This window comes from Rhineura floridana, chromosome 16 (assembly GCF_030035675.1).
Source record: "Rhineura floridana isolate rRhiFlo1 chromosome 16, rRhiFlo1.hap2, whole genome shotgun sequence".
NCBI lineage: Eukaryota > Metazoa > Chordata > Lepidosauria > Squamata > Rhineuridae > Rhineura > Rhineura floridana.
In genome coordinates, this window is record NC_084495.1 from 20,987,698 (window position 1) to 21,014,231 (window position 26,534).

The 26,534-nt window shown below is 45.6% G+C and overlaps 1 protein-coding gene and 1 non-coding gene across 2 annotated transcripts; both read left to right on the forward strand.

Annotated features, from left to right (window-relative positions):
- Positions 1-5,546: 5,546 nt before the first annotated feature.
- On the forward strand, positions 5,547-26,300 carry TSPAN6 (tetraspanin 6). The gene is made up of 8 exons (XM_061598799.1): positions 5,547-5,654; positions 9,634-9,822; positions 13,929-14,003; positions 15,111-15,209; positions 17,718-17,873; positions 18,728-18,811; positions 22,621-22,723; positions 24,123-26,300. The coding sequence occupies exons 1-7, from the start codon at positions 5,568-5,570 to the stop codon at positions 22,687-22,689; spliced, it is 759 nt and encodes a 252-aa protein (XP_061454783.1). The 5' UTR covers positions 5,547-5,567; the 3' UTR covers positions 22,690-22,723; positions 24,123-26,300.
- On the forward strand, positions 18,006-18,083 carry TRNAA-UGC (transfer RNA alanine (anticodon UGC)). The gene has a single exon. It is a non-coding gene; the product is annotated as a tRNA-Ala (tRNA).
- Positions 26,301-26,534: the final 234 nt, after the last annotated feature.

The following is a 26,534-nucleotide window of genomic DNA, read 5'->3' on the forward strand; positions in this document are numbered from 1 at the left end:
TGGAAGATTGGAAAAATGAGAAACTGAGAGAACCGAAACTTGACACATCCTCCCATCGCTGGTTCTCACAGCAGTGAACCAATAAATACGGAAAGCCATCAAGCAGTACATGAGCACAAAGTCAGCAGCCCTGTCCCACATATTCACAAATAATTCCCACTGTTTTCAATGAGATTTACTCCCAGGTAAGCATGAATCGGTTGGAAAGAAAGATGTTGGAGACCGAAAGTAGAAGGCTTCAGACCAATAAGATGTTTTAGAAATTATATTTAAGAAACACACACACAGTTAATACTATATAAAAAGAATCTAGGAGAAACCACAGTGGAACTCTCTGCCCTGGGATATCTGCCTGGCCCCATCTCTAATGGAATTCTAGTGCTAACGCCTAGCTGGTGTTTTTATCTCCCTTAGCTAGGGATGGGGGAGAAAAGTGGTTCAGTTCACCTTTAAAGGCTATTCTATCCAATTTGCACTTTCCAAAATAATATGAGAAGGAAACACAGCTATCTTTCAAAATGTGCACTTGTCCAAATTTTGTGATGCCATTCTCCACCCAATGTCTACAAATCTCCACATATTAGAGGAAAATGTGTATAAAAATGAATATATTCATGAAAATAAGATACAAAATATACTCTATTAGTAGAAGTTGCTTGAAAAACTGTGTACATTAGTCAACGCTCAGGACAAAAATGTAGGAGAATTTCTTCCTCTAAAATGCTGAAGAATTTTCATGAGGATTTTTAAAATAATAATAGCTGCGGAACTGAATTTAAGAGTGGACAAATAAGTAATGGAGAGAAATGAAACTGACAGATCTTCCCATCCCTGCTCCCATTAGAAATCAGGCAAGAGCCATCCCTGCTAAATTCCAGATGCCAGGCATTTGCCACCCATGGCTCCTTTGGGAGGAAAGGCAGGTTATCATTTTAACAAATGCTGCTGGGAGGAAGGGCGGGATATAAATCAAATAATAAATAAATGAATTGATAAATAAAACATGATTTATTTCACACCATGAATCCTGTTCTGATGTATTCTATCTTTTTGTTTTAAATTCTGTGCTTTGTATTTTTCTTCTTCTGTGAAGCCGTTTTGACACGTGGTAAAAAGCAGGACATATGTTTCTTAAATAAATAAATAAATAAGCCCGGCACAGAGTTGGAGTCAGATGAGCCAGGCGTTTCATCATCCCAAGGTGCCTGGCCAATATCAACTCTGAGGGCATGATGTTCTGCTTATCAAGTGTCTGCCTCATCTGAACAGATCGTTATGCTTCTAACATGTATACCAGAGGGAGACAAGGTTCTTTGGAAGTGCTTGAACCTTGTCACAAAGATCTGCCCTCTGAGATAACTGTTGGCTTGATGAAGGGCATCCGATCATCAGAGGCATTTCTCAACTGACAACCTTCAAATAAGATCTCATTACCAGGATGAGACATGGTCCTTCGAAAGGAGAAACGTTTTTCAGATGTACGTTCCCCTGTCAACGTAATCTAGCAATGGAATTTCCTCCCATCAGGGTTAACATAACAATGGCCCATCTAGCTCAGCATCCTGTTCTCACAGAAGCCAACCAGATACCTGTGGGAAGCCCACAAGCAAGAGCTGAGCACAAGAGCACTCTCCCCTCCTGCGGTTTCCAGCAGCCGCTATTCAGAAGCATACTGACTCTGATTGTAGGCAGAGCATGGCCATCATAGCTAGTTGTCCATTGATAGCCTTCTCTTTCATTTGTCTAATCATCTTTTAAAGCCATCCAGGTTGGTGGCTATCACTGCCTCTCATGGGAGTAAATTCCGTAGTTTAACTATGCTCTGTATGAAGAAGTACTTTCATCTGTCCTGAATCTTCCAACATTCAGCTTCATTGGGTGTCCACAAGTGCTAGTGTGATGAGAGAAGTAGAAAAACTTTTCTCTACCCACTTTCTCCATGCCATGAATAATTTTGTACACCTCTATCATGACACCTCTTACTCGCCTTTTCTCTAAACTAAAAAGCCCCAAATGCTGCAACTTTTCCTCATAGGGGAGTAGCTCCAGCCCCTTGATAATTTTGGTTGCCCTTTTCTGAACCCTTTCCAGCTGTACAGTATCTTTTTTGAGGTGAGGCAACCATATGCCAAATATTCCAAATGCGGTTGCACCAGAGATGTGTATAATGGCACTATATCAGCACTTTTATTTTTAATACCTTTCCTAATGACCCCTTTGACCAAATAACATATTCATTTATTTAGAATTAACATCTAACTGTTATAAATAAGGAAGGGGGGGAACCCAGAAAGATAGGCAGTTTTCAAGCACAGGAAAAAGGAAGCTACCTTATACCGAGTCAGTCCATCTGTCCATCTAGCTCAGTATTGTCTACACTGACTGGCAGCTGCTTTCCAGGGTTTCAGGCAAAGGACATTCTCAGCCCTACCTGGAGATGCTGCTGGGGACTGAACCTGGGACCTTCTGCATGCAAAGCAGATGTTCCATCACAGCCCCGACAGAACACTCAAATGAGCATTCTGGCCAGTGTCTTTTTTACATTGCAAATCCCATTAAAGCCCAATTACAGCAAGAGCTTCTTTGTTCCTGAAGTGTGAAAACACCCTTTGACTTTCTGGAAACCCAGAGACCTTTGGGAACCACACCATGCTCAGCTAGATGTCTCTTTGTACACATGTTGCTATATTATTGGAGAGCTTCAGCATGTCAGTCAGCCTTGGCAAGGTCAGGAGCAAGTGATATGTGCTGATGCAGATTGAAGTTTCCCTCGAGTAGGCAGGATGGGCAGCGTGAGGGACAGGGAAGTGCTGAATGCCGGATGAAGGTCTAGGCAAGATACCCCCAGCTTTTCACCCCCTTGAAAATAGGGGACCTTGCCTGGTTTGGAATAGCTCTGTTTTTCTACCGAAGATCCCTGCTGCCACCCTATCCCCTCTGTGGTGCCAGCTGCCTTTTTGTAGGCTGCTCCTGTGTGGTATGCCCTGCACTCATTCAAAAGCATAGGGCAATTCAATGGCAGTCCTACTTGTAGTACACCCATTTGAAGTTAATAGGCACAATTAACTTAGGTTTATTAATTTCAATAGGTCTGCTCTGAGTAGGATTTAGTTGCCTACAACCCATAGTGGTTCTCAAAGATTTAACATCCAGAGATGTAGTGGAGCTGACTGAAACGTCTGAGCCAGGCATTTCTCAGTAGGAATGCCAGCAGGATTTTCTGGCCCCTGGACACTGTAGGTGGATCAGGCACTTGCCTCACTCAAAAAATATGATGCAAATTTGCCTGCTCTTGTGCTGGTGAGGTGGGAGGGGCTGCACACAAGTAATAAGGTGAGTGACAGAATGTCAACAGGTGAAGCTTTTCCTGCATTGTATTTCATTGTTGTAGTTATGTGCCTTCAAGTCTATTTCGACTTACGGTGACCCTATGAATCAGTGACCCCCAATAGCATCTGTTATAAACCACCCTCTTCAGATGTGGATGTCTTTGCAGAGGATCCCTAGCCAAGCTTTACCAACAGCACAATCCAAACTATAACTATTCAGAAGTAAATCCTGTTGAGTTCTACGGGGCTTAGTCCCTTAGTACGTGTGTTTAGAATTGCAGCCTTCAGGGGCATCCATCTTTACTCCTGAGTGCTCCCATCTAACATCTCCACAACACTAGGCTCCTTTCCTCTTACAATGGCCTTCTGGTGACTGGCCTGGCCTGAGGGCACTTTTTAATTGTATGCTCCAAGCAACTGTGGTTGATGCTTAATGTATCATGCTTAATGACATCACTCAGGCCCACCCTTTGACATCACTTGGGCCCGCCCCTGTGGCATCACTAGGGCCCGCCCAAACCCAACACGCAAGCCGTCACTGTCTCCTCAGCTCACGTACACCCGGGAAGGTGCGGAATTGAGTGCAAGTACCCACTACCAGAGACTAGGAATAACACAATATTTACCTTTGCAAAGGGGACCCAATACCTTCCAGCAAGATGCCTTTCAGAAGTGGGAACCCCGTTTATTGAAAAAGACAAAGATTATATAGTTTCTTGCAGATAACAAAAGTAGGGGATCATACGTCACAAAATAGCATAAAATATTGCCAGTCATAGTAACATCTAAGAAATAGAATTGGGGTGCTTGAGATAAGAATGAACAGGAACATTCAATCTTTCACTAGACACAGTAACACTATAGATATGGAAAGAGGGGTACTTTAGAAAAACAAAGTAAGGCACATCTTAGTTCCTGAGAAAGGGGCTCACATAGATATGCGACCTTGAGATAAGCGCTTCCAGACTTTAGCAAAACAAAAGACAGATAATGTGAGAGGAGGAGTAGTTTCAGGCAAGATCATTAAACTAGGAAGGTTTCCATTTTACATTTACAAGGAGATACGTGTCAAGGCCTACAAGCTCACAAATTAAACCAAGGAATGTCTTTGTACTACATGATGGCAACTTTATATAGGCCATTCAAACACTATGCATAAGATATATGATCAGGAAGGCACAATCCAGCTTGAATAGGCTTTTATTCACAGAGCCACTGGAAGGTTAAAAGTAGGTCACCAGGAAATAAACCGACATTAAACTTATATTAAACACACTTTATTTCCAAACCTAACACTGGCAACCCTAATCAAGACAGCTCAAGATTCCTTTCCCCAATCCTTATCTTAAGTCTGACCCTATTAGGTAGGATAGGCTGAGAAATGGTGACTTCCTTAAGCTCACCCAGGAACCTTTGTGGGTGGGTGAGTGGGGATTTGAACCTTGGTCTCCCCATTCAAGGGCCAATGCTCCTACATTGCTTCACGCTAGTGTAGATAAGCTAAGAACAGGATTCTTGCCCACCAGGTAGAAATTCAATAGGTGAAGTCTCAACATTATTTAGAATTCAATGTACATAGTAAGGAGAGGCTGCACTTATTTAAGGAACCTTGCTGGGGAAACCCACATCATCCTTGTTTATCCCACTTTATTTGTATACAAACTACGAAATACTTAAAATCTTTTTTAAAAAAGATGCTTTTTAAGATGCTTTGTTTTAATGTTTTAAAGTCTTTTGTTCTCTACCTTGGGATATCAATGTAATAATTAAATAAATAATAATAATAAATAAAATCGTTCCTGGGTGGCTAGCGCCACCTACTGGTAGAAAACTGGTCCTGGTCCTGGTCCTGGTCCTCCTCCTCCTCCTCCTCCTCCTCCAAGACTAAAGGGATTTCCGAAGGTTTCGTCTTTTATCGGGAATGCTTAGAAGAAATCGGAAAAAGGGGGCGGGGCTTAAGATACTCCGGCAGGTTCGGCGCAGGGGAACAGGAGCGTCGGGCCTCCGTTCGGCAAGTTCCGGAAAGGCTCGCTTTGGACTTGTTGGCTAGGTGGGGACAAAACCTCTGATCCCCTTTCGGCAAATTCCGGAAAGGTTAGTCTTCTTCCGTCAGCGCTCGGCTTGTTCCGTCTGGGCGAGCAGCTTACCGAGACAGCGTCGGAGTCCAGCGGAGGAGACTCTGTGCGTGGCGGGTGAGCGAGCGTTGTCGTCGTCGTCCGTGGGTCGCTTTAGTCGGGCATGGCATCCCCGTCGCGGAGGCTGCAGACCAAGCCGGTCATCACCTGCCTCAAGAGCGTCCTGCTCATCTACACCTTCGTCTTCTGGGTGAGCCCCTCGGAAGGAAGTCCCCGCCCCGCATTTGGCTGCCCTACGGAACAATGGGGCAGAGAGAGAGAAGAGAGAGAGAGAGAGAGAGAGAGAGAGGGGGGGGTGTCTCACCACCCCACCCGCACAGCAGGCAGCCTCTTCATTTCTCCCCCGGTTTCCAAGCCATTCTTTTTAGCCCCATAGACGGCAATAGGGCAGGTTTATAATCCTGGCTTGTCATGTCCTGAGGGCAGAGAGTTGCCTCTTTTATCACATTTTTTCTACCAACGTCGGGTAAATGACCCCCCTTCTCAGCCCCCCCAACCCTAGCTCTACTCACCCTATAGAGTGCAATCGATATCTCTATATAGAAAGTTTGTAGGGTGGAAAAAAGGCACCCATCTCTTGCATTGCCTACTAATCCCATAGAGAGCAACGCCCCCCCTCCCACCGACCTGCCCTACTGAGTGTTACAGGACAACTGGCAGCCTCTTCGTCTCTCTCCCTTCCAGCAGCCCCATAAAGTGACAACAGGGCGGGCTGACCCTATAGTTCTGTCCTATCCAAGAAGAATATAATGGGGGTGGTGGTGGTAGAGAGTTGCCTTTCTGCTCTCCAAGGTCCATAGATAACAGCTGGGTAAATGCCCTTCCCCCTAAACTCTACAGTGGGGTCCCCCCTAACTCTGAACACTCTGTTCCAGAGCATTGTAGGACATAAATATGATTGCCTTGCATCTCCTAATCCTACTGAGAATGATAGGGTGGAGCCCTTACACCAGGCATATACGCCATCATACTATAATGAACATATTTTATATATATATATTGTGTGTGTCTCTCTCCCCCTGCTCTTCGTTTCCCTTCGGAAAATAACTACTGGTCCTTTTTGCTGCTCTATGGTATTCCTAACCTATTAGGCACAGTGATGTGTGTTACACCTTGGCTTCTCCTAGGGCCCCATAGAGGGTACCGGGGGGGGGAGGTTAACCTGAAGCCCTCCAGATGCCACAGGGCCCCCAGTTCCCATCACCCCTGACCATTGGTCATGCTGGCTGGGGCTGATGGGAGTTGGAGTCCGACAACATTTAGAGCAGCCTGTCCCAGCATTTGGGTCCTAGATCTTGCTGTACTACAACTCCCGTCAGCCCCAGCCAGCATGGCCAATGGTCAGGAATTAGGGGAACTGTAGTCCAGCAACATCTGGGGACCGAAAGGCTCGGCATGACTGAGGGCCACAAGTTGGCCACCCATGCTACGCAGGACAATAGGGCTGAGCCTTCGGTCACGCCTGGACCTATAGCTCCCTCCCTAATTCTTCTCTGTCTTCCTCTGTCTGTCTGTTTGTCTCTCCAACTCTGCATGGAGCTTGATGGAATAGACTATTTTTTGAGGGGGGGATGGTATGCCCCTCCTTTTCTTATTACCTGACTTTCACATTGTCAGGCAGGATCTCCATCTCTCCTAACTCCTCAGTGCTTTAGAACAGGGATGGGAATTTCAGGTCCGGAGGCCAAATGTGGCCCTCCAAGCTTCTCTGTCTGGCCCTTGGGGCTCTCTCTGGCCTCACCCCTCACTGGCCCTGCTTGCCACCCTTGGGTATTTTTGCTCTGTTAGAATGTATCTTTGACCTCCGATCATGCTTTTCGTTTGCCTGGATGGAGGAGAGAGAGGGGGTCTGTGAGTAACTTAAAAATGTTTTCTTCATGCACTTTTGCTTCTGGCCCCACCCACCACTAGTATGTGGCCCCCATGGAAGTTTGCCTAGAAGGGAATGCGGCCCTTGGGCTGGGAAAGGGTCCCTGCTCCTGCTTTAGGATATAATATGGAAGCCCACTCCCCTATCTCCAAAGATAACAGGATCTAGGTAGACCCTTGGGGAAGGGGCTTACTAGTGTGAGCATTGCACCTGCCTCTGTGGCACAGATGGCAGAATATGTGCTGATGTGCCCCTGCGTGCCAAGCTCTTGTAGCAACTAGTTTTTTTCCCCTCTCCCCCCCCCACCTTCTGTTTTTCTTCATTTTTTTTTAAATTGCCTGTTTGCTTTGTTGGCCCTTTTTTGGTGAATAACAAATAACATATGGAATGCACTCAGTAATCCTGTCCTTTCCTTCCGTCACTGCTGCTGCTTCAGGCTTCTGAATCAGGTGAGTGTGTTGTTTTTTCCCCCCAGGGGCCAGATGCACTCTTTGTCTTGAGGCACGGAGGTGCTGTACCTTCTCCCTCTTTTAAAAACAATTATATGTTTTTGTTTTATGCAAAGAAAGAAAAAGACATTTAAGTAAAGAATACAGAAAAGAGAAAACAAAATAGATTCTCAGTGGTTCTTGGGTATTCTGTGATACTGTATAAGGTCACATCTGCACCATGCATTTAGAGCACTCTTATACCATTTAAGTCATGGCTACCCCTAAAGAATCCTGGAAACTGTAGTATGTTAAGGGTGTTGAGCATTGTTAGGAGACTCCTATTCCCCTCACGGAGCTAGAGTTCCCTTGGAAGAGGGATTCATTGTTAAACCACTCTGGGAATATAAGGGACAAGGTTCGCATCCGCAGTACAGGGATGGATCGAAACAAAAACCATTGTGTGCCATCTGTGTGGAAATGAGGAGGGCTCTGGGCGTGGGGTTAGGGTAGGTCTGAGAAAAGCAACTGTTGTTTGTTTTTGAAAGAGTGGAACAGGGGAAGAAAGCCTTGTGATGGGAAAAATAAATTCCCTAAGGTAAGATACCTTTGGGATCCTGATCTATGTTTATACAATACTAGACCCAAGAGAAACCAGCTTGCACAGGTGATTTCTAGATGCTTTGCTTTCTTTTGGAGACCACATATTCTTAGCTGTCCTTTGTAAAAAGATTCTGTGTACAAAGGTGTGAATAAACCCATTGATGCAAAATATAAATACAGCCTAAAAACCAGCAAATAATCATTGCAATATACAAAAAAAAAAAAGAGGAAGACTAAAAATGAAAGAGAAGGCTAAAATTCCAAATATAATGCCACCTCAAATGCTGGGGCAATCAGGAAAGTCTTAAACCTGGTGCCAGGTAAAAGGTTTGGGTAACAATGTGGAAGTACTCTACTGGAGAGCCTCTGTTGGTCATTGTATATTTATTTATTTAACAAAGCGTATACAACTCTTGATTGTAAATAACCTCTAAGCGGTTTATAGAAATCATTAAAACTATCTGTAAGACAGTTAAAAACAATTTTGAAAACAATTAAAACAGCTGACTGAAAAGATTAAAACAAATCGACATCTATGTGTCTGGATAGACAATACTAGGGTAGTTGACTGAATAGTCTGACTTGGATGGGTGGGGAATCTTTGGCCCTCCAGATGGTGTTGGACTGAAAAGTTCCATCAGCCCAGCCGGCATGGCCAATGGTCGGGGACAATTGGAACTGCAGTCGAGTAATGTCTGGAGGGCCATGGATTTCCCATCCCTGGTGTAAGGTGTTCTGGATGTCTGCGGTTGTCTTCTTTCTGCATCTCCTGCTAGTAATCTGGCTCAACGCATGCAGTCTTCATAGACTGGGAGGTCATGTCAGTCTTGGTTCAATGGAAAATAACGTGGAGGTTGCCATGTCCAAAGCCAAACAGTGAAGCAGCAGCAGCGAGGGCTGAGACTTTCCACCCAAGATGCATAGTTCAGATAACATGGATTTAGTTGCTCCTTTTCATCCCTAAATAACATTCCTAGCGAGGGCTGAGAGTGTGAGCAGGGTGCGTTTCTTTCTAGCTCTTGAGTGCATTCTTAAGGTGCGGTCTGTGGATTTTTGTGCTCGTAACTGAGCGTGTATCCTGACATTGCTAATAATTGGGTTGAATCAACCCAGCGCAGAAGTGTGAATTGTGTTTTAGGCTGTGCCGGTTCTTTGTTAACTGAGTGTATAGGGTAACTCTTCCCCCAGAAATATCCTGCCTCCCCCAAGCTTTTTAAAAGTAGCTTATTGCGATTAATGGAGTTCTTCCTTCTCTTTCATTCCTCTAGTTCTCTGGCATTATCCTCCTGGCGGTCGGCATCTGGGGGAAAGTCAGCCTGGAGGTGTATTTCTCCCTGTTAAATGAGAAGGCCACGAACGTTCCCTATGTCCTGATTGGCACCGGCACCGTTGTCATTCTCTTAGGCACCTTTGGTTGTTTTGCCACCTGCCGGGGAAGCACATGGATGCTGAAATTGGTAAGTGCCAGAGTGGAGGGGGGAGGCCCAGGGATCTGGCAACTGCCTTGACATTCCAGGGACTCCTCCATCTGTGGTGCACACAGCGACAACGCTTCTTTGATTTGATTGATTGATTTTAATATTTCTACCCCGCCTTCCGGCCAAAAGGCCCTCAAGGCGGCTTACAAAAAATATAAAAATACACTAATAAAACATCAATAAAATATCAATAATACATCAATAAACAATAAAACAATACAATTTGTAATACAATTCAAAGTTAACACAAACTACCTCCCCCCTCACTTTGGCAAAATAGGTGTTATAGACTTTGGGCTACTTTGCAAGGCTAGCCACACTCTCTCAGTCATAGTCCTATCCTCATAGTTCTGGGAGTGGCGTGGCCCTCTCAGCCGGTGGAAGTTCTGGCCCTGGAGCTACCAGTTCACCTTGCGAGGGTCCCAAAGGTGGAGCCCGATGGGGGGGGGAGGGAGAGCAAGAAGCCTGTACACCTCCCTGTACACCCGCTTGAATTTGGTGGAGTTCTCCAACAGTGTACTAGCCATGATGGTTATGTTCTAAGAACATAAGAGCCTGCTAGATCAGGCCTGTGGTCCATCTAATTCAGCATCTTGTTTGGGAAGCAGGACCTGAGCACAAGAGCGCTCTTCCCACCTGAGATTCCCAGCAACTGGAATTGAGGTGTTCGCTGCCTCTGACTGTTGGAGGGTAGAACGTAGCCGTTGTGGCTAGCAGCCATTGATAACCTCATCCTCCGTGAATTTGTCTAATCTTTTTAAAGCTTTCCAAGTTGGTGGCCATCGCTGCTTCTCGTCGGAGCATATTCTATAGTTGTAACTATGTTTAATCTTCCGACATTCAGCTTCAGTGGATGGCCCCAAGTTCTAGTGTCATGAGAGAGGAAGAAAAGTTTTGCCCTGTCCGCTTTCTCCACACAGTGCATCATGTTACACACCTCTGTCATGTCTCCTCTGACTCGCCTTTGCTCTAAAAAAGCCCCAAATTTTGTAACCTTTCCTTATAAGGGAGTTGCTCCACCCTGTTGGTCGGTTTGGTTGCCCGTTACTGAACCTTTTCCAGCCCGATAGTATCCTTTTTGAGATGAGGCGACCGGAACTGAACACCATATTCCAAGTGCTGTCATGCTATAGATTTGTCTAATGGTGTTATGATCTTGGCTTCTAGTGTTGGGGGCCATTTGCTTCTGAATAGCATTTGTTGGGACTCGCACGTGGGGAGAGTGGTGTTGTCTTTGCATCCTGCTTGTGGGTTTCCCATGGCCATCTAGCCAGCCACTGTGAAAACAGAATGCTGGACTAGATAGATCTTTGGCCTGATCCAGCCAGGTTTTCTTATGTCAATATGTTAACTGGCGTTGTTCATACCTGGATCTTGCGTCGTCAGACTACTTCCCCCGCCCGTGTTGCTATTTCTGTCCTTATGCCTCAAAAACATCAAATGTGTGTACAGAAGCGTGTTTACAGTTCTTGTCTGCGCTCATAGCAGCACATCACGTGTGCTCAAATAAAACTGGTAATGGGTGTGCCTAATTCCCTGATGATGGATGCAATCATTTCAATAGTTTTAGCATTAATTTTATCCAAACTCTGGCCAATTCACGGGACCTTTTGCCGCATGTTAGCATGTGGGTGAATGGCCGTCAGTAGGTCCCGTCTACATGACAGAGGCTGTCATCTGATGTCTTCACCACAGAGGCCCAGCATGGGGTAAGCTGAAGATTCAGCTTTCACTAAGCTGTCGGCTAGGCACTTGAAGCTAACAGGCTCCTGGCTTCCTCATGTGCATCAGGCATCAAGGTTCCTGTAAAGTGGACTTCAGTCTTGTGGGGCAAAATGAGCTTAGTGCAGAGTGGCTTCTCGAAACGTTGGGTGGTTGTCGCCTACACAGACTTGGTGCCTTTCGCAGCCCAGATATATTGGTGCTTCTTCATAACTAGTTCCAAAGTTGAATGATGCAATTTGGGGTGTGTGTGTGGATTCAGCGCAACAACTTGATAAGGAACCGTGTAAAAGTTCAGCCAGATACCTAAATGGCAGGCTGTTGCTTTATTTCTTTCAACTGTAGTTAGGTCATTGTCATAAAAAACAAACAACCTGCTCCTTCCATAGGCTCAGAAAGAAATGAAATGAAATGAAATAAATAAATAAATAAATAAAGAATATATATACACAAATGAATAATCATAAAGGCTATAAATAACTTACCCCAGAACTTATGTCAGAAGTGGTCTTCGCTACAGGATATTGGAATCATCTGCACAAAACTTTCCTGATTTTGTTTCAATGTCTACTGCAAATAACGCAATCCTGCAGCTGACAGAATGGTCCGTATCAGAGAGGACTACCATCCCGAACCAAGTGCCCTCTAGAAGGTTTGGGCTATAACTCCCATCAGTCCCAGCCAGTGTGGCCAATGGCCAGAGGGATGATGAGAATTGCACTGCACAGACACCTGAAGGGCACCAGATTGAGCAAGGCTGCACTTGGAGATTTATTTATTTAAATTGTATCCCGCCCTTCCTCCCAGCAGGAGCCCAGGGTGGCAAGCAAAGCACTAAAACACTTTAGAACATCATAAGAACAGATCTTAAAATACATTAAAACAAATCAGCATTAAAAACATTTTAAAAAAACAACCCTTAAAAAAGGGTTAAAAACATTATTAAAAAACATATTAAACAATTCTGACACAGATGCAGACTGGGATAGGTCTCAAAAGGCTTGTTGAAAGAGGAAAGTCTTCAAAAGGCACCGAAAAGATAGCAGAGATGGCGCCTGCCTAATATTCAAAGGGAGGGAATTCCACAGGGTAGGTGCCGCAAATCTTGAGTCTCTGAGCCTCTAAAATCTACTTTTCAGCCCTTTCAGACATATCGGGGGGCATTCTTTAGTAGGCGGCATAGAACGTAATAAAGACAACTCTCTTATTTCAGCTGCATACATGCAAACTCAGATTCCTCTGTACTCCACTGTGTGTGCCATCCTGTGTTGAGATGTTATGTGAAAATTTAATCTGCAAAGACTTTCAGAAGGTTATGTGACATACCAAAGAAATACCTTTGCTGGGAATAGTCCATCTTATTAATGTGCTGTTGCCATCAAAAACAGGTGTTCTAAACGATTCTTGTGTCTGTCACTTTTTGGCATTCTTGCATCTCCTGAACTCTCCATCCCTGCAGCAGATCACACTTGGATAACATCATCTTGTATTGCTTTGCCCGGCCACTAGAGACTGGCTGTTGCAAACAGCATGTGTTGGATTGACTAGTCTTCTGCTGCTTCAGCTGGTGTAAGTGTGTCACCTTGCACACCCTTGTTTTTACTGAGGACCAGAACTTTTGTACTCACTGGTACAGAGTGTTACCATTTCTTTTTTTGTTGCACATGTGGCAGCCATTTTATGCTGGCACCCGTTGTACTTTTATCAATATATTACTGGGACCTCATTTTTTTAACCAAAAAAAAGCACTGCTGAGTACAATCCAGCCTCTTCCTTTATCTAGATAGCTAAACTGAGGGAAGGGAAAGTTTAATATGATCACTTTCGGCTTGTGCTATGTTTTTTTCCTTAAATATGGAATTATGGAACATTTCCCCACAAATTTGTCCTGTGCTACCTACATCCTGTGTAGATTCTCCAGGCAGCTTGTGGAAGGCAGTAGTGGAAGGTCCATAGCTCAGTGGAAGAGCATCTGCTTTGCACACAGAAGGTCCCAGGAATCTCCAAGTAGGGCTGAGATACTCAGTATAAAAAAAAGGTAAAGGTGTCCCCGCACTTGTAGTGCGAGTCGTTTCCGACTCTTAGGGTGACGTCTTGTGATGTTTACTAGGCAGACCATATATATGGGGTGGGATTGCTAGTTCCTTCCCTGGCCTTTCTTTACTCCCCAGCTTATGCCGGGTACTCATTTTACCGACCACGGATGGATGGAAGGCTGAGTGGACTTTGACCCCTTTTACCAGAGATTCGATTTCCTCCTTCCGTTAGAATCAAACTCTGGCCGTGAGCAGAGCTTTGGCTGCGTTACTGCTATGGGGATGTAGTTTTGCTGGTCCTGATTGATTCCTTCATTCTATCCACAGTATGCCATGTTCTTAACTCTCATCTTCCTTGTTGTGCTGGTAGCTGCCATTGTGGGCTTTGTCTTCAGGCATGAGGTGAGTAGTGTATTTACTTAATATTTTAAAAAATTGAATTGGGAATATATTTCCTGTGCTTTGCTGATGCAGTGTGGCTTCTGTCCCCACCCGCCACTTCAGGGGGATGCATGCAGTCCACTTTATCTTGCTTTCACCAATAACAGGGTCTTTGCCGTTGAGGTCAGTGCATCATTCTAGGCAAGCCTTCCTCACTCTCGTGCCTTCTAGGTATGTTTTGGACTACAACTCCCATCATCCCTGACCATTGACCATCCATATTGGCTGGGGCTAATGGCTGTTGTAGCCCAAATCATCTGGAGCAGTGCTCTTCAGACTTTGGTCCCTAAATGTTGATGGACTACAACTCCCATCATTCTTGACCATTGACCATGCTGCCTGGGGATGATGGGAGTTGTAGTTAAACAACATCTGGGGATCCAAGGTTGAAGAATAGTGATCTTGAGGGCACCAGTTTGGGGAAGGCTGTTTTTACCTAAGGACTGCTATTTGTAGAAATGTTCCAAGTATGAAAAACATGGAGCAAGGTATGTATTTTAACCAAATCCTTAAATGTCATATTGGGACAGTACCATCTTAGAAGAGGAGTTTCTTGTCTCTCTTACAGTGTGGTGTAGTGGTTAGAGTGTGGGACTATGACCTGGGAGACCAAGGTTCAAATCCCCACTTGGCCATGCAGCTCACTGGGCGACCTTGGGCCAGTCATAGCCTAACCTATCTCGCAGGGTTGTTGTGAGGGTAAAACGGGGAATGGGTGAGCATGTATGCCACCATGAACTTCTTGGATGAAAGGTAGGATATAAAAATAATGAACAATTATAAAATGAACAGAGAGATGGTCTCTTCTCTGCAGTCATCTACCCCTCCACATGAATGTATCAAAGTCTGCATTTTCACTTAAAACTTTATTGTTTTTTTCCTGTGCAGAATTAGGATATGCTTGGCTAAGATTTTTTTAATCCAGGTGTGGGGAACAGCCATGTTTGCTGGGGCTGATGGAAGTTGTAGGTCAGCTACACCTGGAGGGCCAAAGGGCCCCCAGGCCTGCTTTAATCTGATGATAACTTCTCTCTAGGCAAGCAATGAATCTTCCTCCTTTCTCTGCAGATTAAGGACAGCTTTAAGAAGAACTGTGAAGTGGCTGTGAAGTACTACAGTGGAACCATAGATAAACGCAGCATGGCAGTTGATACTATCCAGAGCACTGTGAGCACTCGCCTGTCTCTTTGCCTAGCGAGGTGGCCTGCATGTCACCTTGGTTATTTGGTGTGCACTCTTCTGTTTGTGGAGGTGCCAGAAGATGGGGGCCTATACCACAAAGTGGGGTGCAGATGAACAAAAAATCCCAATATTTCAGCCTGCCTCAGAGACCACTGGGATATCTTATTTTGCATGGGGCCCTCATAGGTTGCAAGTGTCCTAAATACCCCGGGTTGTGTTGCTGCTTCTGTCTTGGCAGGCTTTCTGTGCAAAAGAAAAACAAAATATATATAGGGTGTGGACATTCATTAATATCGAAAAAAGAGAGGGGATGTCCCCAGAATGTCAAGGAGGGAAGTTCCAAACTGTATAGATTTATTTGTTTATTTTTTTTAAAAGAAAAAAATTCTTCTTAAAATACCCAACGCGTTTCAGCCTTATAACTAGGCTTTCATATTGAAGCCATCCATAGTGAAAGTGAGAAGTACTCTATTGAATAAAGCATTTCAACAACATAAATTCCCTGATGAAAGCCTAGTTATAAGGCTGAAACGCGCTGGGTATTTTAAGAAGAATTTTTTTCTCTTTTAAAGAAAATAAACAAATAAATCTATACAGTTTGGAACTTCCCTCCTTGACATTCTGGGGACATCCCCTCTCTTTTTTCGATTTCTGTGCAAAAGGCCTAGAAGGCCAAACCCAAAATACATAGGGTACTGGTGGCATGATGGCTGGGGGAGGGTCTGCCTCCCTCCCTCCCCAATAAAAACTTGGGCAAATGGGTTTGGGGCTCCTCTTGAGCCCAGCTGAAGGAGTCATCCCTAGTCTATGTCAGCATTGGGTAGCTTCTTTTACGTTGAGGACCACACTCCCTAGGGCAGGCATGGGGAACTTGTAGTGCCCCAGATGGTGTTGGACTCTGATTCCCGACAACCCCAGCCAGCATGGCCAGGGCTGATGGGAGGTTTAGTTCTGCAGGACTAAAGGTTTAGTCCCAGGGCTGATGGGAGGTCTAGTTCTGCAGGACTAAAGGTTTAGTCCCAGGGCTGATGGGAGGTTTAGTTCTGCAGGACTAAAGGTTTAGTCCCAGGGCTGATGGGAGGTTTAGGAAGGACCACAAGTTCCTGAACCGTGCCCTAGGGGTTGTAATCCCTTGGAGGAGGAGCTGGCCAGGGCCGGTGCCAGGCATTACTGCGGCTCCTGCTTGTTCCACCTACCTTTCTCCTGCCTCCTACGGGTGTGCACACAGGCCTGCCATCAGCCAAGGTGGCGGCAGTGGCTTTTCTAAGGGGCTAATGCCCCCGCTGCCGTCTTGGTTGATGGCATTCATGCACAGTATGCTACGTGCGCGCACATGCCTGCCATCAACCAAGATGGCGGTAGGGGTATCAGCCCCTTAAAGATGCCTGCACTGCCATCTTGGTTGATGGTAGCCCTGTGCGGACAGCGCGCGCAGCTGCAGAAGACAGGAGAGAGAGAGGTAGGTGGAGCGAGTGAACGGGCGGACGACCTGGAAGCTCCCTTCCTGTGATCTGTGGCAGGGGAGCGCTACTCTCCCACCTGGCTGCAGGGGCCCTTGGCCAGAGCCTGACCTGGCCGCCCTTTGGCGCCAGCCCTGGAGCTGGCAGTGGGTGGGAGTAGAACCATTCCATTTCCTTTCTTGAGCATGCACAGAATACCCTTGGGTGTAATCTGGATGCCAACAATACAATAGACGGATTGTTTATCTCTTTATACCATTGGCTATGCTGGCTGACAGCGATGTGAGTTGGAGTCCAATATCTGGAGCCCCCACCCCGATTTATTCATTTTACCTCTGTTTGCAAACAGTGTCCTGGGAAAGTGGTGTGGGGACGGCGTGAGAGTGGAGGACATGAAATGGCGGGCAGAAGAGAGCTAGGCTGCTGAAAGAAGCAGTTACAGTTGGATTGGAACTCTGCCAATGTTTGTTTATGGATAAAAATTGCACATCTATTACTATCATAAAAATCGAAATGGTTTACATAAAAGCTAAAAATACAACTATATTCAACAAAATTTTCTAAAAACAAAACCGCATCTGTATGTTACAAATGAAAGTGAGCGCTTTATAAAAGCAATAAAATTAAGAGTCGGAAAGCGTGGGTAAACATGTACACTTTTAAGAGACGTATAAAGGTCTTTACTGCCCATGCTTCACCATCTGCCTGAGGGAGGGCGTTCCAGAGAGTGGCTGCTGTCACCGAGAAGACCTGCTTCCACATGGTCACCAAGTGTCAATCGGCTAGGCGTGGAATGACTGGCAGGGTCTCCCTGGACAAACTTAAAAGCTTGGCTTCGTCTGTGCTGGCGGCCGGCAGATTGCTGAAGCTTCTCACCACCAGCCATTTGTTTGGTGGCTGAATGTGCAGATCATCAGAAGCTATGCTCATGGGTTGGGATGAAAAGATCTTAGGGTTTGATTTTGGAGGATTGCAGGTTTGGCATGTGCTAGTCGAGCTTTGTCATCTCCCATCCCCTTCTTGTCCCGGACAGTTGCACTGTTGCGGCGTTGCAAACTTCACCGACTGGAATCAAACCAACTACTTCAAGCAGAAGGGAATTCCCATGAGCTGCTGCAAGTCTCCAGGGAATTGTACAGCAGAAGATTTGAAAGATCCAGCAAAAGCCATGGGGAAAGTGTATGACAACGTAAGCCAATGTAACGGCGGCCCCTGCTGTGGGGCTTGGGAGAAGGGGCTTGACAGGCCAGGACCTTCTGTTGTAATGATGAGCTCTGGTCTCCAGCAGAAAGCCAGACTCCTTGCAGAGAGTGTGGAATGGGGGGACAAAACTGTAGCTCAGTGGTAGAGCATCTGCCTTGCACGCAGAAGGTCCCAGGTTCAATTCCTGGCATCTCCAGGTGGGGCGGAGAGAGATTCCTGCCTGAAATCCTGGGACCATTGCCTGTCAGGGTAGACTGCTGAGCTAGATGGATTAATAGGTCTGACTCCGAAATAAGGCAGCTTCCTAATTGGGAATTGCTTGCTTGCAGCAGCACATTTCTCTGTATGGGAAAGGAATGAAACAGACCTGCCAGTTCTGGTGTTTAATGTTGTAGTTGCCACATATCTGTAACGTCTGTGATGTATGGAATGGCATAATAAGCTGGCCAGTACAGTGCAGCAGCTGGACTTATTTAGAGGCTGTCGGAGCTCTGTTTCAAACCCCTACTTCTATGCTGCTCCACTGTTTGATGTAACTGATAAGGGGCTAGTCTTCCTGCTATCTCCTGGGAGCTTCAGTTTTTTCCGCACCTTCAATTATACTGCAATAAAGGACTTGTATTGAGGTCAAAAGCAGCAGTAACATTGATGCAGCCTGCCTCTTAGTTAAATTGCATACTCTGGATCAGATCAAGGAGCCTCCTGCAGTGAAGTCCTTTCTCACTTAAGATGCCTGGACCTTTTGAGGGCTGTGGGTGCTTCCTGTTTTCCATGGGCAGGAGTTGCCTGGGAGTTCCGACCAGTGTGTTATTTGTCTCTTTCTCTCTCACCCATTTGTAGGGTTGTTACAGTCTGGTGATCCAAACGATGGACTCCAAGATGAGCATTGTAGCAGGGATTTCGTTCAGCATTGCTTGCTTCCAGGTAACGTTTTTAAACATTTTTAACCTTCTTCTGTCCTAACAAGTTTGTATTCCCTCCCCTTTTGTTCCTGGCTTATCATGGTATAAAGGGCACACACAGCGCACTTCAGATGTGCGGAGGCAGCTGGCAGTTCCGGAGGTGGCCAGCTGATAAGACCTTCCATTTTCCTTTTTCCCATAGCAGCCCAGACTCCTGGCTCCTCGCCAGGAAACACACTACATGCGGCCAGGTTGCCTCCCACAGCATGAACGCGTGGGTGGCGAGCGCCAGTCTGCTATGTTCAGTGTGTTGGCAGCAGTGAAAGAGCAACGTCAAGTGGAGCTGTTTGCTGCCAAATCCTGCTGGGCGTTTGGATGCTTAGGACGCATGCATCTGTCTGGAGCAGCTACAAGCAAGGGTTGAAGTAACCCAGATGTAGCACAGGCCAACTTGACGCACTTTGCACAATGGGAAATAAACCACGGCTCTTTGCTTATGTGAAGTGGTGATCGCATCTGCTCTTGCAATGCATGTTGTATTTATTTAATTATGATCACACCCTTCCCTTCTTGTTTTTGGAAGGCTCAGAGCAACTGACATCAGGCTGCCAGTGGTCTCCCATTCAAGCAGTGACCTGGTCCAGCCCTGCTTAGCATCAGAAGTGCTGATTACACTTCCTGTCCATCGCTGAATGGACTTCCTTTGCTAGGTACTAAGCTGACACAACAGTGGAGGGTATTAGAATATGACATGACCGAGCCCATGAAAAACTGTATGGGTGTCCTCTCTCACTGTGCTGTCATGTCATTCCGATTGTGGCTCTGTCTAGCGTTTCTTGCCTGCACTTTAGAGTGGCTGAAAGTAATTTGCGGGGAGCTCTTTCATCTTTGAACATAGGAAGCTGCGTTACATGGAGGCTGAACGTTGGTCCATCTAGTTTAGTATTGTCTACAATGACTGGCAGCAGTTCTTCATGGTTTCAGAATGAGGTCTTTCCCAGCCCTACCTGCAGGTGCTGGGGATTGAACCTTCTGCATGCAAAGCAAGTGCTCTGTCACTGAGCTACAGCCCTTCCACAATTTGGGTGCAAATTGAGTGCACACAGCTCCCAGTCGTGCCTACCCAGACACCTAAATATTTTCAGTAGACATAGATTTTGCCCCTTAGGGTTTTTTTGCCACGAGATTGGTTGTACTACTGCAAACCTTGGGCTTCCCCTGAGCGTGCTGATACGTCTCTGGTTTATCATGGTCCTATTTGGGGTATAATCCCATCAGCACCCACCAGCTGAGTTCGCTATTAATGGGTGGGTGATGTTCCAAAGTCTTGTTGAATGCATCCATGAATCTCTCCAAGCTCCAGGCTCAGTGAAGCCCTTCCTGTGTTCCCCTTCATTTTTGCACTGCTGTGGGTGACATTGCGAACAAGTCACAACGTGATAAATGCACGGCTTCCTCTCCCCACCCCCATGTTCCTGCAAAGGTCCTGCCCCAGGCACAGATGTCAACAATATCCCATCTGCCTCTCTTCCAGTCTGACAGCTTTTGCTCTGTGAGGAAGTAAAAAGGTCACCTTGAGAAAAAGTCCTTTTTCCCATGCAAGTCCCATGCAAGTTGGATTGCCAGCAAAACGCAATGAAGGTTTTCAATGTTTGAGGAGCTCTCAAACGACGTTGGCTCTTGCGCGTCCTCCAGTGTTAAGAGCTCCCTTGGAGAAAAAGGGAAAATGTGTGAAGTTCGGATTGCTGCAGTCAGAGCCGTACTGTGCAATTCACAGAATGTGGTGGTAGCATTTTGCTCTTCTGGCTGTGGGCGGGGTGCTATTTTTTTTTTGTGCTCCCCTAGGTAAAAACAAACTCACTCTGTCCCCGTGACGGATAGAAGCCTTCATGAGAGGCTCTTCATTGTGTGCCTCATCTGAGGGAGGTGTGGAGGGTAGCTATATGAAAACAGACTTTTTCCGTGATGGCCTCCTGTCCGTGTAATGCTTGCCCCAGAGAAACACTCCTGACGCCATCGCTGTCAGTTTTTAGATGCCAGCAGTGGAGGCTGGTCCATTGGGGCTAGGGGGGCACTGCCCTGCCAACCTCTGTCTACCCACAGCCACCCCCTACCTGCCTGTCTTACTTATGACTAGTCTAGGGGGTGGCACTGCCTCCTTCTTAGTCTTGGTGCTGCCCCTTGTAGAACTTGGCAGGAAGGAGGGGGACAAAACTGGCATTACTTGGCTCTGGCTCCATCTGCGGTTGGCATCTCCGTTTGTCGTCCTATTGGCTCCAGTGGGCATCAGCCACCACTGGGCACCAGGCTAAGCTTTTCTAAAGAATTTTTTTCAAGCTTTCGGTGGCTCAGTTAACCTCTCTCGTTTTTGTAACGGGGTAGGGTGGAGCTTGTCTGTCTTATTGTATTGTTGGATGAGCATTTTAGAAATCTTGCATTGCGAGTTTTTAATTTGGCTTTAAATTGATTTGACTTGTCTGTATTTTATGGTATGAAGTCGCTTTGAGACATTGCGTTTTGTATTAACCGCTGCAATAAATAATAATGGTAATGTTAGTGGTGGCTGGTGTTGATTTGGGACTGGTGGGGCGTCGGGTAGGAAGCCCACAGCAGGTGGAACCAAAGCCAATGAGCTCCACCCTCCTCCCTTCTGAGTTCTACAAAGGCAACACTGAGACCGAGGAGGAGGAAGCTGACAGCCAGTCCTGTCCCCTGAACTTGTAAGTAAGAAGAGAGGCAGGTGGGGGCTGGCTAAGGGCAGACTGAGCCTGGTAGGGCAGTGCCCCATTTGCCCTAACGGTCCAACTTCTACTAGATGATGTGCTGGCTTTTTATAGGCCGCTACTGTCATCAACTTCCAGGGGATTGACAAGACTCCAGATCAATTGAAGGTCATTTTTTTAATATCGGGTAGCGTCCCTGTGGCTCCTTCTGTCCCATCCATCTAAAGGGCATAGCCTGGTTGTGTCAGGATAGCCTGCCATACTCATACCCTTCTTTCTTCTAATACCTTTTCCTGTATCTTCGTGGTGTGCATAATTGGTTTAAGCTGTTCCATGTACCAAAGTTGGCTGGAAAAATGGATTTATCAGGGACAGGGAGCCTGTGGCCCTTCAGGAGTTGCTGGACTGCAGCTCCCATTGTCTGATCACTTTCCATCAGCTGTTGGGAGCTAGAATCCAACAAATTCTGGATGCCCTAGAATTCCCACCTCCTGTACAAATAAATATAGTCCAGGATTGTGCCACCTTATTTGGCATCAGGGACAGAACAGCTCTTAGTCTGGCTTCCACACTGTTTGCAGTGGTGAAAGTTCGATTATATAATAGACTGAGATAACCATATAATCTCTGTGAAATGCATGAAACGGTAGATTATTCATGGAGTTTGGTCTGACAAGTGGGGATACTAAGAATTCATATTCATGGAGACCGATAGGCAATGTTTTTTCAAATCTACACCAAAGGTTGAATGAAAAAGGTTGTTGAAACTTTTATTTTTGAAATGTTGTCATGGTTTCAGTTTGTACAAACAGCTGGCAGTCCTGTTTGACTTGGTCTTTTGCTACAGTAGCTGGCTGAGGGCTGGAGACAATTCGGCTAAGAAATACCAAGCTTTTAGCTTGTTACTGTCTAGTTACATGTTGTCCCTGGCTATGGTCTGAAGGCACATGAGGCTACCACCTTGTTGAAGCTAAGCAGGTCTGGGTCTGGTCAGTCCGGGAACCACATGTATGCTGCCTTGGGTTCTGTCATGAAAGAAAGGTGGGGTATAAATGTAAGAAATAAAAGTAAATAATAAATCAATTCTCCTTCTTCCCTCTGTTTTTAGTTGGTTGGGATTGTCCTCGCCTGTTGCCTCTCCCGGTCCATCACAAATAATCAGTATGAGATGGTGTAACTTGCAAGCCTGCAGGTCTGCAACTCACTACAAGGTGCGAGCCTCTTTGCTGAAATACCATCCTACCTGCGTGTATTCTGTGCGGCTGCATATTGCTTTTTTGGGATCACAGAAGCTGCCCAATGCTTTAATACACACAGCACTGTGAATGCCTGATTTTATGCAGGTGGAGATTTCGACGTGGAATCGAGTATCCCAAGAATCTTAGCCTCCATTTTTTTTTTTAAAAAAGCAGGTTTCTAGTCCTCATGAGAGTGAAGCTAGGCTAGAAAATGCATGTGCATTGATGAAATTTAGGGTTGGGGTGAGCAGATTTTATAAGGTTCAAAGTGGTTGGGAGGAGCAGGGCTTTAGTGCTTTCAATAGTTCCGTGCTGGTCTGTTGAATTGGCAGAAGGAGAAGAGAATATGTAGATTAAGCAGTTTGGTAACTCAAGTTGCCAGATGACCGCCTAAAACAGGGGTTGCCAGTCACAAAATGGCTGCTATGGGGGCATGGATAACACAAAATTGGGGAGAGTACAGTCATTGCTGCTTCTCTTTCTCTCCCCCGCCCCCCTGACAACCTCCTGTTTACCATGGGAAGTCAGCTATGTCCTGGTCCTGATTGTGAAGATATACAGTAGCTGTTTACACAACCCCGTTTTCCCCAATGCCAATCCTAAAGCAAAGCCTGGGTTGCCATCCTGTGCCCACTTACTTGGGGGTAAGCCCCATTAAATGCAAAGAATTGCTTCTGAAGTAGACATGTATACCATTGTGCTGTAAGTTTAACTATACAGTGAATTCTTAATGCGTGTCTGGACACCAGCTCCTGCACAGCAGCAGACATGCCTAAGTCTCTTTGCAAAGCTTTCACATTTTGCGTTTGCCATTTAGGGAGAGGATTCTTGAACATCCACCCATGCTTATTGTGTAGTGCTATTTGCAGAAAATAACTTCTAGGGAGTACCTGACGGCAGACAAGCCCACCACAGGAAAGATGCGTCCTATTTACTAGGAAAAAAGAAACGGCAAACTATGGAGATAACTTTAAATTAAGACAGAGGCAGGAAAAGTGCACTCAAGGGGAGGGGAAAATATAAGCTGTTTAGACCCCAGGAATTCCTGTGACCTGGGGTTCATTTATCAATCACAGCTCTGACTTCACTCATTGCCTAAGAACACTGACAGGCAGGAGCAGCCAGACTGTCACATTTCACATAAATCACTTAGACGGGTACCTGCATATGTTGCTTCATAACTTCTTTTCTAGAAGGGCTAGAGACTTTTCTTTCTAAATGTGAAAGCTCAGAGTCTGCAGCCCATGTCTTCACAACTGCATGACAGATGCAAATTGAATGCGACTGTTCCATAATTTTTTATTGCAACAGGTTAACTTGGTTAAATCTCAACCCTGCCAACTCTAATGTGTTCTCCATTCTTTGCTTTCAGAATTTTTGGGACACTTTATAATAAATTATGCATTGTTTTGGAAACCCATTTCCTGGCAGGCCCAAGCTGATGAAATCCTGTTTGATCAGACTGCGCTCAACCTGTTCGCTGGAGAGGACCGTGTGCAAAAACAGGTGTATTCTGCTTTAGGATGTCGTCGCTTGTTGTGCTATTCTGAAGGAATGTCAAATGGGACAATTAGTGTAGGGCAAGTGGTTAGCATAGCTCCTCCAAGCAGGGAGGCTGGCTTACTGCACAGCCCCAGTTGTGCTGTGAATTGTGGATTTGGCTTCCTCTGCCACTTGCAAATTCTTCAGCATACTAGCTTTTTAAAAACAAACAAACAGGGAGGGAGGGCTTTTGGTAGGGCTGTCGATAGACTAAAGAAAGTTTAGTTGCATAGTTATTTACTTCTTAATTCCATTTATTTAAATAGTCGTTGTATTAAAATGTCAAATGAAGTAAACACCATAGCTTGGAATTTCTTAAAGGTGCCTTTCCTCCAGTGTGTTTCATTCTGTATTACAGAAGCACACCAGTGCCAAAGTAGCCTCAGCAACATAACATTCTCTATTGTTAACTCACAGCCCTGCCAATTAACGCCTTCCTGTTCTTGAAGCTAGACTACTTTCATGTGTTTAGGTAGGCTGCCCTTGCTGACAGATTGGAGGCTTCAGCCGGTGCACACTCCTGTGACCCTGCTTTCTGAAGAAACTTGTTTGTGAGGAACGTATTGTAACCAGTGCTGGATCCTTCTTGAGCTCAGTACAAGGTGCAGGTGAAAACCTCTAATGCCCTAAACCACTTCAGCCAAGCTTGCATCACAGGCTGCTTCCATCACTGTATTGCCTTTAAGGCCATCCCTCTCTTACCTTTAACAGCAACCAGAAACACTCTTTTAAGTACACTAGGCACCATATTAGATTAGCAGGTGTGAGCACAGAAAGGCTCTTAACTTTTGAATTCTATTTCTTAGAGATTTGCCAAAACCTGAGCCTCTGTGTCTTCTGGAAGGGCCGTGAAATGGTTGTTTGATCGTAATAAATTTTTGATTGGTTGATTTGAAAGGGGCATGAGTGCTCTCCCCAAGCCCCTGGCCTTTGATGCCCTGGGATTGGGTAGAATCCGAAATGTATTGTTACCTACTCTAAGCCCATGGAATAGGGTTGGCTACAAGTCCGATGAATAGACAAATAATGAGTACACTAAAGCAAATGTCTTGCCTTGCAGTAAACCAGCGTCCCTGCCATTTGTTTTTTTTGAAGGTCTCAGTGAAGTACAGCAGCTGATGTTACACTAAGGCCATATTTGCACAGCTCAGGTTGATGAACACTAAAGCTGGAGTGCTGAACTCCCTTACCATGGAGCAAGTCCTGGTGAGCTCTCAGTGGGACTAAACTTCAGAGTAGACACAGCATAGGGTTGCAGTGCAAAGGTGCTTGAAATCCCGTCTTGATATGTTCTTACTGTGAGCCTAAAGTGAGGAGGGAGCAGAAGTATATCTTGGAAAAAGGAGTGTATGTACTCCTTCTGCACAAGTGTTTCTGGGTTGCCAGAGAGGGATTCATCCTGCCCTTCTTCCACGCAGCCTCTCGTCAGCCATTTCTCTCCAGCTAACTTCTATCGGTACACCTAATTTGCTCATGTGGACACAGCCTTACTCGTTTTAGTGCTAGTTCTTCCTGAGGTTCTCATAAGTGCTCTCTTTCCTTGGAAAAGAGCCTCCTAGCTTTCTAGGCAGGAGGGTTGGTAGCAGCTCTCATTCATTTGCTGCAACCTCTGCCTCTTATCCATCTCCCCGCCCCCCAAATTGGAGTTGGGAGGGAAAAAAGATTCTTTTCTTTTGTGGCTGTTGAAATAAATGCAATCTTTTCAGCCTGGAACCCTGTCCTTGGCAGAATGTTGGCTTTTTCCTCCCATCATTCTTCCCCGTGAAATTTTGATACTACTTTTTAAAAAAAATAAATGTATTTTGATAAAGTTTTTAAAAATTGGGCTGTAGTGATCTTTTTGTGTGTGTGCTGTGAGGCTCCGTGGGAGAGCCTTTTTAACCTTTACAGTCCCTGCCCTGCTGGGTTTGGTGTGATCTCAGTCATCAGTATTACTTGATGCTTTACACATATGTTGATGTTTTGTATTAAATAGGAAATCCTTGTTGTCTTGAAAATAAAATAAACAATTTCATACTTCGATTCTTAATGTTATAGTTTGGGTTTGATGATTCTTGAAAAACAGTTTCCTCTTGGTAAATGCTTTACTTATCTGACCTTTAGATGGCTGACGTGTGTGTGTGTGTGTGTGCGCGAGTGAGTGAGAGAGATCTCTGGGGGCTCTTTGGGCATTTTTCTCCCATCAGTGGGGGATAAGTGGATATACACCCATGCAGACTTCTGAAAATCCAAAAGCGAGAGG